Consider the following 19,147-nt stretch of genomic DNA (forward strand, 5'->3'; position numbering starts at 1 on the left):
AACCGTTGCTACAAGGCAGGATGGATCCATGCTTTCATGTTGTTGACGCCAAATTCTGACCCTACCATCCGAATGTCGCAGCAGAAATCGAGACTCATCAGACCAGGCAACATTTTTCCAATCTTTTATTGTCCAATTTCGATGAGCTTGTCCAAATCGTAGCCTCAGTTTCCTGTTCTTAGCTGAAAAGAGTGGTACCCGGCGTGGTCTTCTGCTGCTGTAGTCCATCTGCCTCAAAGTTGGACGTACTGTGCATTCAGAGATGCGCTTCTGCCTACCTTGGTTGTAACGGGTGGTTATTTGAGTCACTGTTGCCTTTCTATCAGCTCGAACCAGTCTGGCCATTTTCCTCTGACCTCTGGCATCAACAAGGCATTTCCGCCCACAGAACTGCCGCTCACTGGATATTTTTTCTTTTTTTGGACCATTCTCTGTAAACCCTAGAGATGGTTGTGCATGAAAATCCCAGTAGATCAGCAGTTTCTGAAATACTCAGACAAGCCCTTCTGGCACCAACAACCATACCACGTTCAAAGTCACTCAAATCACCTTTCTTCCCCGTACTGATGCTCGGTTTGAATTGTAGGAGATTGTCTTAAACCATGTCTACATGCCTAAATGTACTGAGTTGCCGCCATGTGATTGGCTGATTAGAAATTTGGTGTTAACGAGCAGTTGGACAGGTGTAACTAATAAAGTGGCGGGTGAGTGTAGATATGTGTGTTATATGCGCGTTTTTCTGTGGCGAAGTAGAGATATTCAATTTAATGCCAAGGTTTTCCAGTCACTCACACCCTGGCGAATCGGCATCCTTTTTGACTAAATATTCCAGCCAGGAATGGAATATTTATAATCATACATTGTAAATGAGCGTTTTTTTTTGTTTCCCATGATTTTTTAGGGGAATTCTAAATCAGGCTGCTTAGGACAGCTATGCTTTTGTCAAAGGACGGCGTATATTGAATATGGTATGCCCGGTTGTGGCTCTGTTGTACAATCTGTTGGACAAACTGAAACTCCGCTCACCATTTGGCAGTGCTCTCCGGCGTTTAATGATCCAGATCTTCAATCCTTGGTTCTTGCGCAGTAATTTTTGTCGGTTTTGAAAGCTTAGGTTTGAAAAACAAATACGTATATCCATATTGTTTCTTCTGTCCTCAGCTGGTTTTGTCTAAGCAAAGTAAATGACAGTCTCTAAGGTGCTAGTCACAAAACGAGCAGCAAAAGCGAAATTAACAGGAAAGATGGGATGAGACGAGATGAAAGTAGGACAAAACCCGTGTTCTGCCAAAATGTGCTACACTGGCGAAACGTCTAAAAGAGGTGAATTTGACACTCAAAGTACTGCCGGGCGCTTTCAGCTTGTTTTGTTTAGATGCATACAAGGCAAACCATACTAAAGATGCCTCAAGAAAATACATAGCGGTAGTAAAATCAAATAAGGGTGGTTTAAATACGCAAAATGACTAATTTGGTCAACAGATCTATTGCTTTAAAGCTACCACAAGAAAACACAATGCTTTAAGTATGAGAGGAAAACACATGCAAAAGGTGTTTTGAGGCAATGAAAAGGTAATAAAAGACTCAATAAAAACAAATAGTAAGTACTCACCTAATTCAACCGATGTGCTTATGTGTTGGACATGTCGCCGCATAAAAAAACCAAGCAACGAAGGAATCGAGAATATACAAACTGTCAAATGGCAGCAAGTCAGTATCTCGGCAACCTGCCTAGGATCGGTTTAAATACACTGCTGTTGAGGTCTAAATGGATGCAGGCACGACTCATCCCAGAGCTCTGTGACAAAACAATCTGACCAGCAGGAGAATGTGACAAAATAATGCCAGTCGTCATACTAGCTGCGCTTGCTAACTAGCACAGCTATTCTCCCAGTCTAGGCCAACTACGCCTTCACTCCCAGCGTTCATTGCGCATAGAACACGGCGCCCTCCGTAGGTCAAAACATGTACTAAATATTATAGATTTTTTAAATCAATGGCAATATTTTATGTTTCTAATAACATATTTTAGTAAAAGAGAACAATTGTGTCTTATTAGAGCCTACAAGTCTTGAAGTCTGAGGTTCCCTGTAACAAAAAATACTGCTTTTTGTTGGAATTTATCTTATCATTACAACTGCTTGTATTCATAGCTTGCGGCCGTTTATCGCTTCGGGGATTAGCCACGTATCGGACATGTCTTGATTTGAGCTTTACAACCTGAACACAAGGCGAGGGGGCGTCGAGGGTTCTTATTGGAACACGTGAACACACAAACACTACGTCTACGATGACAGGTAACTTGTAGTCCAGGTGGAAAAACACTCATTTAAGACACGCTTGACCATACGTTGACCCCCTTTGAACAATTGAGGCCTCTTTCAGGGAGCGTCGGGCGGACTCAGACGTTGGTAATGACTTCTGCGTGATGCTCCCGAGAGTTGGAGCGACAGTAATAACCTTCATCTCCGCCGTGATCATCGTCCAGTGAGGGTTAGGTGTCTGCGTGACCTCAAAAAAATGTTGTTTTCCTGCAAACACTCCACTGCGTGCATGGGTTTCCTATCCTGGCTGCCAAGGTGACATCTATATGGGGAATGTCAACCGCGACGACGCCTGACCCCGGTTGCCATGGCGTCCGGTCTTTTTGTTGACAAATGCGTTAGGTCGGTCAGCTCGCTGGGAGTGAGTGTAAACTCAGGTGTGCTGGAATGTAGCGTTGTAAGGTTTCGTTTAGATAAATTATTGACAGTAAGTGACTATTTTGATAGTTGATGATCACTTATTTTTGCATTTAGTTGACTGATCGGCGCACATATACTCTAAATCATATGATGTACTATGATTTTATTTTGAGCTTAATATTTTAGTTTTTTCTTTGACTGCGCATGGAAAAAAGTTGAAATATTATTGTTATGCAACTATCATTGTTTTCTGAGCAAAAATAATTAGGGCTGTCAAAATTATTGCGTTAACGGGCGGTAATTAATTTTTCACGTTAAAATATTTGACGCATTTAAAGCACATGCCCCGCTCAAACAGATTAAAATGACAGCAAAGTGTAATTAGGGCCCGAGCACTAAGCGTGCGAAGGCCCTATTGTTTTGCAAAGGATTATTTTTTTTTTAATTTTTTTTATTTTATTTTTTTTTCAGGGCAAATGAAAACGGCCAATTTGGAGGCCTGAACATGCACGAAAAGTCACCAAAATTTGCACATACGTCCGGAAAATTGTAAATTTCGATAATTTTGCAACGTTGCAAAAAAATATAACAAAATGGCTCAGTGGCGCCCCCTTGAAATTTTAAAATTGGCCTATAACATTAGGGTCTGTCAGCGTAGAGCAATGAAATTTGGGGGGTCTATACCTTGTCCAAAACCGCTCCAAAAAAGCATTTACACGCATATTCCAAACCCAACAGGAAATCGGTTATTTTGGATCAAATATGAAATTTTTATCGATTTACAGGGTGCACATTTGAGACCTTTTCGCCGAGGGAGTTAGTTGGATCATCTTCAAAATTGGTGAGACTGTTCAGGAGACATATGAAATCTTAAGTTTTGAAAATGGTGCGTTTTCATTCACGGGTCTGACCTGGGCGTGGTGCCAAAGTCGACCATTTTTTCGGCAAAATGACAAATTCAGTAAATGACTTATAGTTCCTTGACACAACGTTCAATCTTTTTCATATTTGGCATGTATGTGTGGTATCCCACCCTTAACACGAGTGCATTGAAATATTACCCATTAGGTCTAGCGCCCCCTAGTGAGAACAGGAAATGCCTTTTTTTACGAGACAGGTTCCTCCTCCAAGGGAAAAAAATCTGTTGACCTCAAACCTGCATCAGGGGAGCCTTAAGACCTGTGTTCAGGTGCCTGATGAAAAATATTGAGGTTTTGTTGAGGCGGAGGGGTCCAAACAGGAAAGTGAAAATGAACGTCAACAATTTGTCACGCAAAAAACTTTGAACAGTCATAACTCGGCAGATATACAACATATCTGCGCCAAACTTCCCGTGTTTGTTGAGAGTCATACCCTGAAGGTTCTTGTAGGGGTCATTTGCATCAACTCTACAGTGCCAACTAGTGGCGACAGAAAGAAGTTTTAAAAAAGGCCTTTCCTATTGGGTTTTTTCAACATAGAGCAAGGAAATTTGGGGAGTAGATACCTTATGCAAAACTGCTCCAAAAAGTCTCTTGCACCCATTTTCCAAATCCAACAGGAAATCGGGTATTTTGGATCGAATGTGAAATTTTCATGGGTTCACAGTAGGAGTTTACATTTGGAGGCTTGAATATGCACAAAAACTCGTAAAAATTTGCACATACATGCGGCTTTAGATAACGTTCGATAATCTTGCAATGTTACGAAAAAATGTAGCAAAATGCCTCAGTGGCGCCCCCTTGAATTTTTCAAAAAGGCGTTTCCTATTAGGTTTTTTTGACAGAGAGTGATGAAATTTGGGGAGTCGATACCTTGTGCAAAACTGCTCCAAAAAGTCTCTTGCACCCGTATTCCAAATCCAACAGGAAATCGGGTATTTTGGATCGAATGTGAAATTTTTATCGGTTCACAGTAGGAGTTTACATTTGGAGGCTTGAACATGCACGAAAACTCACAAAAATTTGGACATACATGTGGCTTTGCATAACGTTCAATAATCTTGCAACGTTACGAAAACATGTAACAAAATGGCTCAGTGGCGCCCCCTTGAAATTTTCAAAAAGGCCTCTCCATTTAGGTTTTTTCAACGTAGAGGGATGAAATTCGGAGAGTCGATACCTTGTACAAAACTGCTCCAAAAAGTCTCTTGCATGCATATTCCAAACCCAACAGGAAATCGGGTATTTTGGATTGAATGTGAAATTTTTATCGATTTACAGTGTGCACATTTTACACCTTGGCACCTAGGGAATTAGTTTGATCATTCTCAAAATTGGCGAGACTGTTCATGAGGCATATGAAATCTTAAGTTATCAAAATGGTGTGTTTTCATTCACGGGCCTGACCTGGGCGGGGTGCCAAAGTCGGCCATTTTTTCGCCAAAACACCGAATTCGGAAAATGACTGATAACTCCCTCATACAACGTTCAATCTATTTTAAATCTGGCATGTGTGTGAGGTATACCAGCCTGAGCAGGACTGGATTGAAAATTTACCATTTGTGCTTGGCGCCTCCTAGTGGGAACAGGAAATGCCCTTTTTTTACGGGACACACTCCTCCTCTAAAGGGAAAAAATCAATCTACCTCAAAGCTGCATAAGGGAAGCCTTAAGACCTGTCTTCAGGTGCCTGATGAAAAATATTGAAGTTTCGTTGAAGCGGAGGGGTCCAAACAGGAAAGTGAAAATGACTGTCAACAATTTTTCTCTCCAAAAACTTTGAACAGTCATAACTCGGCAGATATACAACATATCTGCGCCAAACTTCCCGTGCTTGTTGAGAGTCATACCCTGAAGGGCCTTGTAGGGGTCATTTGCATCAAACCTACAGCGCCAACTAGTGGCGATAGAAAGTCACTCGTTTTTCCAATACATGTTCAGTTCTTTTCAGGTTGGTCATTGTAGTTTCAAGACCTATTAAAATACTTATTTACGGCCCATGTCCACGTGTCTCTGTCTGTTGCCGTGACGACCCTTTGTTCGCCATTTAAAGGAAATATTTTTTTTCAGAGACTCAGGCAGCTTATAGAGCCACAATATTTGGCACACTTGGTCGAATTGGCCCACTTAGAAGATTAGTTTTGGGTTTTGAATAAGGGCTTGGCTACACAGCTCAGTAGTGGCTCCTTTTTTGTAGTACTCTCTCCAATAGGGGTTTTTGCTACTTTCGAGCATCTTAGGTTCTAATGAGATGATTAGAGAGGAGGATCTGCCACCACCCTGACCTGCACACAGTCCGAGTTGCGTGACGTCCGAGTTGCGCTAGATTGCGAGGGCCCGTTCAGTCCTGCTTGCAGGCCTAGTTTCCACTTGTTACTTGTGTTTTTTGGTGTTTTGTCGTCCTCTGCTGGCGCTTGGGTGCGACTGATTTTATGGGTTTCAGCACCATGAGCATTGTAAATATTGACATCAACAATGGCGAGCTACTAGTTTATTTTTTGATTGAAAATTTTATAAATTTTATTAAAATGAAAACATTAAGTGGGGTTTTAATATAAAATTTCTATAACTTGTACTAACATTTATCTTTTAAGAACTACAAGTCTATCCATGGATCGCTTTAACAGAATGTTAATGTTAATGCCATCTTGTTGATTTATTGTTATAATAAACAAATACAGTACTTATGTACAGTATGTTGAATGTATATATCTGTCTTGTGTCTTATCTTTCCGTTCCAACAAGAATTTACAGAAAAATATGTCATATTTTATAGATATTTTTGAATTGCGATTAATTACGATTAATTCATTTTTAAGCTGTGATTAACTCGATTAAAAATTGTAATCGTTTGACAGCCCTAGTTGAAATATTATTGTTATGCAACGATCATTGTTTTCTGAGCAAAAATAATATATAATACATTGGTACCTCTACTTACGAAGTTAACTGGTTCTGGAAGTAGTTTCTTAACTTGAAAATTCTGTAAGTAGAGACAAGTTTTCCATGTAAATGCACTAATCCGTTCCAAGCCCCTTCAAAATTATTTTTTTTATATACTGCATAAAAATGCATCAAATTATGTAAAATATACACGTTACAGTTAGATTATTGGACAATAAACATAAAATCTGAGTTGTGCATAGGGATGGGAATTGATAGGATTTTTACGATTCCGATTCCATTATCGATATTGCTTAACGATTCGATTCTTTATCGATTCTCTTATCGATTCTAATTTGGGGAAAAAGAACAAACGTTTTGACTGGCATCGAGTTTGTGTACTCAGAAGTCACAACCTTACAAACTCACAACGAGATCAAAAGAGGCCCAAAGCCTCAATGTTAACTATGGTAATAAGTGGCAAATACACAAGAATGTGTAACATTTTACTGAAACATTTATCTAATAGAAATAAAAAATATTGGTATATATTGGCAGATAGGTTTTTGTTCTGCCTTTGACAATATGTGTTAAAGCAGGGGTCCCCAAACTTTTTCCTGTGAGGGCCACATAACTTTTCCCTTCTCTGATGAGGGGCCGGGGTCAGTTTGTTGCAGAAAAAGTGTGACGATTGCAGAAGTGCATAAATGTAAAAAATTATTGTTTTTCAGAAAGCCACAATCAAATAACCCTTTCTGGATTCTTTATAATAATAATAATAATTAATAATAAAAACACTATTAATTAAATAGATAATAACCAAATAACCCTCTCTGAATTCTTCAAGGAAAAGGCCAGAAAATAAATAACACGATTGAGAAAAAAAAAAAAAAATTCAAAATGGCCGGACCAAATGTGGAGGCGGGCCGTATTTGGGCCGCGGGCCGCAGTTTGAGCACTTACACCCAAAGAAGAAATGCCGCATCCAAGTGAGTGAGAGAGGGAAACACTTCTACGAGCCTACGTTCTTTGTTAATGTTAACATCTACAGGGGCAACGCCTGTATGTATCATCTTTTGTGTTGTTGTTGTTGTGTTTCCACTCGCGATCGGACACTTAAATCCAGTTGTGTAGTGGTTTGAACGATGTGCTAATGCTAGCGAACGAATGCTAACCATATTGTTATTAGCAGCTAATCATCGCTGATTTACGTTGATGCAAACCTGTTTGTTATTGGGGACGAAATTGGTTTGTTTCATTTCTATTCTTAGTTTCACTCTTCAAGTGATGGTTGAATAAAGTCAGCAAATTATACCAACGTCTTCTGCATCGTCATTTGGGAGTTTAGCTAGCTGTATAGCCGGGACTTTTATTTATTTATTTTTTATAGCCAGGACTGAGCACTTTTATTTTTTTCTTTATAGCCAGGACTGAGCCTTAGCCTCTCTGTGAGGACAGCGCAATCGTATTCCCTCCCGATGCAGTTATCTCCACCTTGCAATGACTGCAAGTCGCTTTGTTGTAATTTTTCCTCGTGAAGTGAAGACACATTTTCGAGCGTTTGAACCTACGTGCTGTCATTGTTATGTTTATGGCTGCAATGCTCGTGCTTACCCGTCGTAACCTTTCATTTTCACACTCTTTCCTGGTGAAGTGTAGTCAAACTTTGGAGCGAGTGGTTCTTGGCGCCATGCTAGTTTGATGCGTCTGGACAACAACAAACGTCACGACGCAATACGCGTCTTTAGGAATCGTTAAAGGGATCGTTCAGGCTTTTTCATTGTGATGTCGAGGCCTCGAAACACTCGGAACCGGTCCCGAATTGGAATCGGATTTCGATTCCCATCCCTAGTTGTGCATAATGTAAAAAACCAAGAATAGACTAAAGAATAAAAAATAGAGTCATGTAAAGCTGTTGGAACACGAAGGGTGAATAACGAGGACGCCAGGATACACACGGGGGTTAAATTGTGCCGGATCCTGCTAGAACAGAGTATAGCCTAAATAATTGTAAATTGTTGTCATAACATTTATACCATGGATATTATCTCAAATTGAGGCTTTTAAGTCCCACAGCATGGCAAGTAGGCATTTGCGTGTTGTTTTCAGCACAATTTTCTGCGTATGTTCCGGGACCTGTGCCCGTCTCGTCATCCCTGCGCTGTTATATGTACTTTGCGTTCCGGCACCTTATGATTTACAAATTAAGCACTGGATACACACATACTAGTACAGTAGCGGTCCCTCTTAGCCAATTGAATGCCAGGAATTCTAAGCAATAGCCAATTGCAGAGCAGCTATACATAAGTATGTTACATTCAGTCAACTCTGGGAGGTGCAAGTACCAGCCATATTGTATTTTTGCCTTTTGTATCCTGAATTTCTTTCTTAACAAGAGGCAATATTTTCCCATTGAGGTGTGTCTTAACCTGAAATATTGTATTTAGAGACGTTCATAAGTAGTGTATAATAGTGTAATAATAATATAATGTCAGAATATTTATGGTTCTTTCCCTTTTTAATAGTTTGAAATTATTTAAATGATTAAAAAAAAATCCTTTAATTTTTAGACTGGTATAAAAAGTTTTTTTAATCACTCAAGTTTTTCCATATTTTTTATATTCAAAAGATTTTAAAATTCCTTTTTGTATTTTTTAAAAAAATAATTTAAATCAATAAAGATAAGTTTTTTTCCCTTTTGATTTTTAGATTTGAGATATATACATAAAATATAATGTATTTTTTTTTAAACCATCTGAATATTTCCTTTTTTTAAATTATTATTAAAAAAGATTTTTTTAAGGACAGTAAAGGTTTTTTTTCCCCTTTTGTACTTTTTAAAATTTATGGTTTTAATAAAAAATTGAATTGAATTGAATTATATTCTAAGAAATTCATTTTGTAAATTAAAATGTAAAAATAAAAAATAATGCCACAACTTTTAATGTAGATTTTTTTCTCTTGATTAAAAAAAATATATATATTTTGTTTGTACATATATTTTTTATTTTCTTTATCCACCACCAGTCCAAAATTACTAACAAGTGTCTTAAAAAAGAGGATTTAGACAGTTTTCACATTGTCTCTTCACAATTCATCAACTATTAAAATAGTTTTGGATTAATTTTACCATTTAATCATGGCAGACCGTGCACATATTAATAGGCGAAGTATCGCTGCCAGCCCTCCCAATCGAAATCGATTGGACATCTACAACCGTGTTTGTGGAATATTGTCTATTTCTGCAGTGTTTTGTCCTCACTTCCACCCAAACAACAGGTGAGCCTCTAATTGCCGCTACCGGGCCAAGTGACCCAAAAGTCCAACTTTATTGTTCCGCCTAATGAGCAGCTCTGGCGGCGTGTCATGAATCGGCTCTTTTGTCCGCGAGCCCGTTTGCGTCCCTCTCGCTTCCTGTCCGATGACAACTGAGTTGACGAGTGTGATGAGTCACTCTTTCGGGATGTTTGACTTGGCTTCTGTCACCGCCGTGCAATTACAGGCAGGATATTCCGTAATATTTACTTTTAGTGCCTTTTTTATCTTCTTGTTGAATTGGGAGTCCATGTTGAATGGGTAGGATGATGCTGGTGCATGTGTTTCCTTTCGCTTAACTAATTTTGGAAAACGAAATACGAACATAATATCTTTTTTTTTTTTTTTCTTGAAATAGGTGTCAACAAAAAATGTGAAATGAATCGCTCACCGATTAAAAATTGGTCATTCAATCACAGAAAAGCGTTTTTTCCCAATGAGTTTATTGAACAGAAATAGGGGAAAATATACGGTCAGTAATTGGTTCCCGTTACTTTTGACGCTTTGTGTATGCAGTGCTGGCCAAAAGTACTGGCACCGCTGAAATTCCGTTAGATAATGCTCAATTTCTTCCAGAAAATGATTGCAATTAATGTGAATAAAGAACCTCGACTAACATCCAAACAAGTTCAAGCTGTCCTGCAGTCCGAGGGTACAACAGTGTCAACCCGTGCTATCCGTCGGTGTCTGAAAGAAAAGAGACTTTATAGTAGGATACCCTGGAAGACCCCACATCTGACCCAGAGACATAAAAAAGCCAGGCTTGAGTTTGCCAAAACTTACCTGAGAAAGTCAAAAACGTTTTGGAAGAATGTTATCTGGTCAGATGAGACAAAAGTTTAGCTTTTTGGGAAAAGGCATCAACAGAGAAAAAAAATTAGGCCTTCAAACAAAACACGGTTCCCAGGGTCAAACATGGTGGAAATTCCCTGATATTTTGGGGTTGCTTTGCTTGACCGTGTGCATGGCATATTGAAGTCTGAAGACTACCAACACATTTTGCAGCATAATGTAGGACCCAGTGGGAGAAAGCTGGGTCTCATCGAGAGGTCATGGGTCTTCCAGCAGGACAATGACCCAAAACACACTTCAAAAAGCACTAGAAAATGATTTGAGAGAAAGCACTGGAGACTTCTAAAGTGGCCAGTAATGAGTCCAGACCCTGAATCCCAAAATGGCACCCTTCAAATCCCAGAGACCTGGAGCAGTTGGCCTAAGAACAATGGTCTAAAATCCCAGCAGAGCCTTATAAGAAACTCATTAATGGATACCGGAAGCAGTTGTCCGCAGTTATTTTGTCTAAAGGTTGTGCTACCAAGTATTCGGCTGAGGGTGCCAATACTTTTGTCCGGCACATTTATAGAGTTTTGTGTAAAATTATAATGAATTTTTTTTTTTTTCATTCTCTTTTGTGTTTTTTCATTGTAAGCAAAATAAATGAAGATATTACTACCAATGCATTTGTAATTGCAATCATTTTCTGGGAGAAATTGAGCATTATCTGACAGAATTACAGGAGTGCCAATACTTTTGGCCAGCGTTGTACATAGTACATACTTTTTTTCAAAATTCAAATTTTTTTCAAAAATTGCGTGTTGTTACAATAATTACATTTTTTTTCTTTTTTGATTTTTATTTCATTTTTTGTTTTTTTTATAATTTTCATATTGTTTTTATTATTTTAAACTGATGACAATACCACTTTATGGAACGTCACCTGGTAGGAGCTAGGGGGAAAAAAATCTTGTCTGTAACATTGTAATACGATAACATGATGTGATATGACGGCGGTCACAGCTGTGCGGGTGAGTTTTTTTCCCCCCTGGTTTCTATTGACGCATCCGGTTTCTGTTGATACACAGCGGAAAGTGTTCACACAACGACTTAACAGGGTGAAAAGGGGGGGAAAAATGATACCAGCTGGAAAAGTCTTCACTACGTATTCAAGAAATGTTTTTTTTTTGTTTTGTTTTGTTTTTGTTTTTTTTTTATAAAGAGACACAGAGACATCAGTAAGGGCTCAGGGCGCTTTATAAGTGCAAAGAAATTACAGTTTGGTCACTAAAATTGACATTTTTACTAAACAACAGCAGGGTATTAAAAATAATAATAATAAAGCAAAAAGTAGACCTATTTTGCTGTGAAGTTCAGATGATTAGTAATCTTACCCCCACAAAAGTAGCATTTTTTTTAATGACTAGGTCAAGTATTTGTCCAAAAATAAAAACAGAAACTAGTAGTCGTCTGACAAATTTATCTGTATATTGACCCATTAAAAAAGTAGTGCTTATTCATACATCTTCTGAACAGCTTATCTTTACGAGGGTCACGGGGGTGCTGGTGCCTATCCCAGCAAACAACGGGCAGGAGGCAGGGTACACCCTCAACATAAAAACAAACAACTATTCACACGCACTTACACTTAAGAACAATTTGGAGTGCTCAATTAGCCAAACATGCATGTTTTTTTGGGATGTGGGAGGAAATTAACCCACCCAGGCACGGGGAGAACATGCAAACTCCATAGGGGGAACGGTGGGATGGACGTGCTAACCACCCTTCCACCGTGCCGCTTTTGTGCTTGCTGTATGTACAATATAGTTTTTGTGCCGTAGAGTAAAACAGTGTACTGTGGCAATAAATAAAGTGAGAAAGAAAGTTCACTTTGAAGCTGTCAGCCTATGAAACACTCTCCAATCAGTTCTTGAGAGAAACAGTGCAAAACATTCTAGTAATGTTTTGGTGGTAACAAGTTTATGTCCTTCGGGCGCCATTTTGGACCCGTCGTTAGGTACACCTGCACAACCTTGCTTATCGTCACATGTCTCCATGACAACGCACGGTTGTGACGGCATCTTGTGAAAGAAAGCGTTAGCAGTCTTTGGAAAACTGTCCTACAAAAAAAAAAAAACACGAACATTTTTAGGACTTTTTTTCCCCAGGGGGAAAATGAACCTCACTACTTCACGCTCTCAGTCCATCGTGGATATTCCCCCCCAATTAAAAAATAAATAGATGCAGTATTTTATAGAGCTGTCCCGATCCGATCAAGTAGTCTCTCACTTTCGCTCCTGCTGCTTTTCTTGGTCAGGCAGTGCATTGGCGTTGCTTATTAAAGTTAACGATGATTGACAGACGTCAAGGTTTGATCTTGCCAGAGACGCATGGAAGCCGAAACTTCAAAGTACCGCATGTGTCAATCATCGTTTAAGTTGTTATGCAGTTGCTGTGGCAACTCATTGTGTGTAAGTGAGCAGCTTGAGCAGACTCACTCAATGAAGCATTAAAAAAAAACAAGCATTTTTCTTCTTCATACTTATTTAAAAATAATTAGGTGGGACAGTAACATGGTTAAAACTTAACATAATTATTACATTTGAAGTGCTTAAAAAACATTAAAATATATATATACTGTAAATACATTTTTTTCTAAATTATACTTTAAGAAAAAAAAAAAGTGAAAAATACATCTTATATGTGTCTCTTTCCAAAGCTAAATCTAGATATACATTATATACATATAAATATATTGAACACACAAAAATGGGGGGAAAAAATTCTGGTTCTGGTCACCATTAACCGCGAAAAACGAGGGATCACTGTAGTTGTATATTTTGAGATTTTTTTGCCCTCTGAAGCTCTCCAAAGATTGTGATTTTAAAATTAGAACTATTTCAATTTTTGTGGACAATCAAATGTAACAGTTTTTTTCCCCAAAAAAGGTTATACTGTAGTTCAATAGGAATAAAATGTTGTGAATTTTCAGTTAAAACATTTTTGATGGGGAGAAAAACTTTGCCTGAAAATAAAATCACACTACCAAAATATATCCCAGAAAAAGCAAGAAATATTTTTGAGAATAATAATGTATTCTGCAGGTGAAAATTTTCATGTTTATATTTATTTAAAAAAACAGGTACATTTAAAAAAACTGAAAAAGAAGAGAACAAAATTTCACTTTTTTCCCCCTAATTAAAAAAAAAAAAAATACACTGCATTATGAGGATAATTTACATTTCAGGAGTAAAAAAATAAATGTAGTTAATGTATTTTTTTCAAAGTGCATACCACAGACAGTGATCTCGTTTTTCGCGGTTAATGATACTTAAACCCCCCACAATAGGAGAAAAACTGCAAAATAGCGCCCCTCCCACCCAATGTATTATTACTTTTTTTGTGTGTTCAATGTATTCATTCAGATTTAGCATTGGATATATAAACATGTTTTTTCATTTTTTTCCCCAAAGTATATTTGAAAAAAAAAAAAATAAAATAAAAAAAAGCAACTTTGATTTATATACATATTTTAATAAATGGCTTTTGAGCACTTCAAATGTAATGATTATGATACATTTTAAACATGTTATTGTCCCACCGAAGTATAAAGTACAAAAATGCTTGTCCTTATTAAATGCTTCATTGAGTGAGTCCACTCAAATCTACTCAAGCTGCTCACTTACAATGAGTTGCCACAGCAACTGTTTAACAAGTTAAACTATGATTGACGCGTGCGGCGCTTTGAAGTTTCAGCTTCCAAGCGTCTCTGGCAAGATCAAACCTTAACGTCTGTCAATCATCGTTAACTTAAGCATTATTAAGCATTAATAAGCGGCAGGAGCTAGAGTGAGAGACGGCGAAATCGGATTGGGTCAGCTATATAAAATACTGCATTTATTTATTTATTTTTTAATGGGAAAAAAAATCTGCGATGGATTGAGGCGCGAAGTAACAAGGGTCACAGTTTTCTTCATATACATCTTTCATCTATTTGTCTACATATAAAAAGTCACAAGAAATTTAAAAAATTAGTTAATCCCGCAGCAAAAATGTTTTTCTGAAATATAGCTGTTACTACTTGCAGTTTAAGTTGTAGTAGAGTTGTCAAAATTATCGATACTGAAATGTATCCAGATACAAAATTTGATTTTGCACTACTTTTGATCGTGATGAAGTATATTATTGCAATTTTCGTTACTCATTTTTTACCACTGACGGCTCTAGACGTCAATATCCATATGAAGTGGAAGGGATGGCAGCGAATGAACGTTCATTCGCTGCCACCCTCCCATTTCAAATGGATTGGACGTCTACTAGTGATAAACTCATTTTCAAAAAAAATTGTGCAAGTGTACCTAAAAATGCGGCGATCGAGTCACTCGGCAGAAACCGCGGCGGCATCTTTCACTAACATCCCCACGCCGTCAACTTTCGGCTCCTGCGGGGCGTCCCCGGTCGGGTTCCGGTTCTCGTCCAGTTCCTCCACCGCATAGTAACCCCCTTCCTCCTCCACCATCTGATCCACGCGCTCCATCAAGCGTCCCACCTGCGCGTCCTCCTGGAAGACGCAGTTGTTAATGAGCATGTAGCGGCGCCGGCACTTATCCAGCACGCGCTGCAGCTCGGTGCCCTCGCGGCGGATGTACCGCTCCAGCGAGATTTTCCGCAGAACTTCCGCCCAGGTGAACACCACCAAGACGTGGTTCCAAACCCGCTCGCCGAAGAGGCCCACGTGCTCCTCGATGCGAGCGCGGTCCACTTCGGTGAACATGCCGACGGGGATAACCAGCAGGAAGGCGTGCGGGCCCGGCGGGCACAAAGCGGCGCCGCGGGTGATCTCCTTCTTGTAGGAGAGGGGCGTGTCCTGTGACGAGTACCAGCCGGGAGTGTCCACCACCGTTACCCGCCGCCCTCGCACCTCCGTGTGGCGCGTCACGCAGAACTCGGCGGCGCGCTCCAGGCGGAATTCTTCGCGGCCAAGGATTGTGTTGGCTGTCAAGCTCTTGCCGGGCCAGCGCCAGCCCAGGACAACCAGGCGGAGCGGGGATGTGTTCGGCTCGGGGCCGTTAGTCTCGCCGGACGACGCTGGAACAAATCAGGACAACTCACATGACACGTACTTCTCAGCGATCCTGGGGGTGACGCATGTGACCTCGGGAACATACTTTTTTACCCTACTAGAATAAAGTGTAATTGCACAACCACTCAGAGGAGGGCAGTGGCGCTCTCATTTTCAGAGTGTGCGCAGTATTTCTGAACCAAACGAGTCCACAGCAAAGAGCACTGGAGATATGAAGAGCTAAGACAAGGAAATGTGATAATATGATCCACGGATATAAAGACGTAGCACATTATTATTATTGCTGTCAAATTTATCGCGTTAATGGGCGATAATATGTTTTTTTACTAATCATGTTAAAATATTTTACGCATTTAACGCTTGTGCGGAATGACATGCTCATGCATTGCCTCAAACAGATTACAATGATGCCGTTTTTTGCACATTGAGAGCTAAGAGAATAACCCCATACCATAGCAAAGGAGCTGATACTGCCTGCAGGGAAAATAAATACTGTCCCTCTGTCAAAATGACACTGTCGTTTTTGTTCAATTAATTTTTGGTTTTTTTTTGGTCAAATTGCTTGGCATATTATCCTCATGAGTTAATATTGCGAATCAATTTGATTTTATTATTATTTAATGATTTTATTAAATCGCCTTAAGTGTATTTTTACAGTTTGTCACTATTTTTTTTTTAAATTCTGGCAAATTGATGTGCTTTAATAGCTTTTACAGTAAAGTACCGTATTGGCCCAAATATAAGACTGTGTTTCTTGCAATAAAATTTGACTGAAAAAGAGGGGGTCGTCCTATATACCCTACCCACCGACGTCACAAAACCACGTGCTCGCTGTATGGTTCCGCCCACTTGTCCGTCATTTTGTCTCTGTATTAGCATTGGTTTCAATTGATCGAGGAATTTAAAATGCATTTCATGGAAGACCCGGTGCTTTCTGATGCCGTAAACTCACTGGATGTGTTGCATAAAAGGCGTTATGTGGAAAAGCTTCGTTCTATACAGTCGCCAGATCCATATTTGATGCCTAAATCGATGATTTTTGACCGGCTGCCTTCGCCGTCTCTGCCTGACCCTGATATTTACAACTATCTTGTCCACACAAAATCAGCCTATTCTCACGAAAGTTTGAAAAACTTTAAGAGCTTGGAGGCTTATAAATGCTACGTTGCTGGTTGGGTGAAACAGGTCCTCGTACACGAAAATTCGGCAGGAATCTTGTGCTCGGAAGGTGAGTTATGAAATTTTCAATTCAAAATCTTTTGTTCTTGCTAACATCCACTGTCAAGTCTAATGTATTTCATGTCATTTGTCAATGGAGCTAGGGCTTTTAATGTTTATATGGTTTAGCGATAGCACTCTCACTACATACATACGTGTATGTTGTCGGCGATTAGCCTAGCAATGATCTTAATTGTGGTTGTCAGCCCAAAACCCTCTAAATTTATATTAAATGCATCTTACCAGATATAAAATGACTACTACATAATCTGTGGTAATCGTTTGGAGCCCAGTTTTCTCGTTGAATTGCAGCAGCCCATCTCGCTCTCTCCTCTCCGTGTCTCTCGGAATCCGGTAGAACTTCAAGTCTCTCCGTCTATCTTCTCTGTTATTGCAACCGACCGCCACACACGCCTTCACCATTTTGATTATTAATGTTAACGAGCAGAAAAACACGCCGTAAATAGGAGGAATGTACGTAGCCGTAACAGGTCAACACGATGTGTTGACGGACAAGTGGGCGGCACCAGTCAGGAGAGCGGAGTTGTGACGTCACGTGGGTAGGGTCTATATACGTGGTCTAGGCGTTACACCCATTCATGACGCTAGATGGCGCCAGATATCATTGAAGCGATGTTCTGTCATGACAGATCTCGGCTACTCTCAAGTTGAACCAGTTTGCATTATTTTATTGCAATGTTTTTCCTTATTCAGATTTGTTTCAAGACTACAGTTACAGTTAGACTTCACTTTGATGGTTAATGCAGTTATTGCAATTTTGTTGTTTTATCACAATAGATTGGTTTATTTACATTTCAGAAACCACAAGCCAATCATTTACGAATGTGATTGCACTTTAGTTTACATATTTGAATGTTCAGATATTAAGATTTGAATGAGGCAAAATAACATGCTTTTTCTCTCAAATATATTGTTATAATCATTTGTTTCGGATGTGCTGTAATTATTTTCTGTATACAAATTAATTTGGTGTTCAAAAAGTTGTTGTTTTTTCAAACTTGAGTCTTAAAAAAGAGGGGGTCGTCTTATAATCAGGGCCGTTTTATAGTCCGGCCAATACGGTATATCGTTGATATTAAAGAAGTACAATTTAAACATTGCAAATAAAGTCGAATTCACTGGCTTCAATTTATTTCAAATATAATTTTTTTCATCTCCATTTTCGCAATGGTGAATAATTTAGCATTTTCCCCGCCACTGTTCTCTGAAATAAACTCGACAGTAAATATTAACCCATATTCTATTATACTGTACTCGAATTTCCTGCCATTGACGGTGATAGACGAACCAGAGTTGCTCTAAAAATGAACTGTATTTACATTGACCTCACAGTAACTTTTGGCATATTAACACTTTCAACAAGGAAACTACTAAAACAAATCAACAAACTTCCAAACATCTTTCAGGTTTAACTTTACTTCCTAAATTAAACTAAATAGACTTGATTTGACCTTTTTCCCCCCCCCGTTTTGAGCTGCCATTGTCATATTTTTAGCGGTCGAGGAATGACACACGGAAATGACAGCAACTCTTTAAGACGAGAGGATTTTTTTCTTCCGTTTAATAACCAAAATAATGATATTATTAAAGTTAGAGTTAGTTGAGATATGATAGAAGCTTTGAGGTGTGTCTCCGTCCACTTTAACGACGTTTAGCCGGAAAGCTAGTATTGTTGTGAGTTGGCTACCACTGTGACTGTACATTTTAAATGCGAGTCTTAATTTTAAAATAAAAAAAAGGTGTGAATAAAAGTCACCAACTCACCCGAAGTTGTTTTTTGGCTGTCTGCTTCCATATTTATTTTAAATTTCAGCTTCCCAAACCTTTGGATAAATTTGACGTTAGTTGTTACTTGACGTCGGCGAAAGTGCGGAAGGGTTTCAACTTCTTCCTGCTTGGTGACGTCAATAACACAACGCCTAATATGGACTCGTACGCGAGTGTTTTCCCCCTTCCAATGTAAATACAAGTAATTATAGAAGCATAACACTGTATTTCTCCATAATTTGAACGTTTTCTCACGATACTAATAATTCTAGACAAGAAAAAAAAAAAAAAAAAACACTTGGCGAAAAAATAGCCTAAAAGTTTACTTCTGGAATTTTGCGAGAAATTTTATTTGATTAAAATTCATTTTTACCAAGAAATAGGAAGTCTTACAACAACATTAGTAATATCTAAGCGAGTAAATTGTGTTTTTGAGAGTGAAATGATGTGTCAGAAAAGAGTTTGGCAGCGTTCTATGCCAA

The 19,147-nt window shown here is 38.9% G+C and overlaps 1 protein-coding gene across 2 annotated transcripts; it reads right to left on the minus strand.

Moving 5' to 3' along the window:
* Positions 1–11,815: 11,815 nt before the first annotated feature.
* On the minus strand, positions 11,816–18,791 carry LOC130909044 (GTPase IMAP family member 9). 2 transcript variants are annotated; one of them, XM_057825100.1, is made up of 3 exons: positions 18,663–18,791; positions 14,935–15,664; positions 11,816–12,696 (listed from the first exon to the last, which is right to left on the minus strand). In XM_057825100.1, the coding sequence occupies exons 1-2, from the start codon at positions 18,691–18,693 to the stop codon at positions 14,955–14,957; spliced, it is 741 nt and encodes a 246-aa protein (XP_057681083.1). In that variant the 5' UTR covers positions 18,694–18,791; the 3' UTR covers positions 11,816–12,696; positions 14,935–14,954. The 2 variants fall into 2 exon arrangements, with proteins under 2 accessions (XP_057681083.1, XP_057681082.1); XM_057825099.1 differs by having other exon boundaries at positions 11,816–15,664.
* Between the last annotated feature and the right edge of the window lie 356 nt (positions 18,792–19,147).

Source organism: Corythoichthys intestinalis, chromosome 20, assembly GCF_030265065.1.
Source record: "Corythoichthys intestinalis isolate RoL2023-P3 chromosome 20, ASM3026506v1, whole genome shotgun sequence".
In the NCBI taxonomy this organism is placed as follows: domain Eukaryota; kingdom Metazoa; phylum Chordata; class Actinopteri; order Syngnathiformes; family Syngnathidae; genus Corythoichthys; species Corythoichthys intestinalis.

Coding starts and splice junctions, on each gene's coding strand:
- LOC130909044 (XM_057825100.1), bottom strand. CDS start 18,693: ATGGAAGCAGACAGCCAAAAAACAACTTCGG. Junction 15,665..18,662: donor CAGCCAAAAAACAACTTCGG/GTGAGTTGGTGA, acceptor GATTTGTTCCAG/CGTCGTCCGGCGAGACTAAC.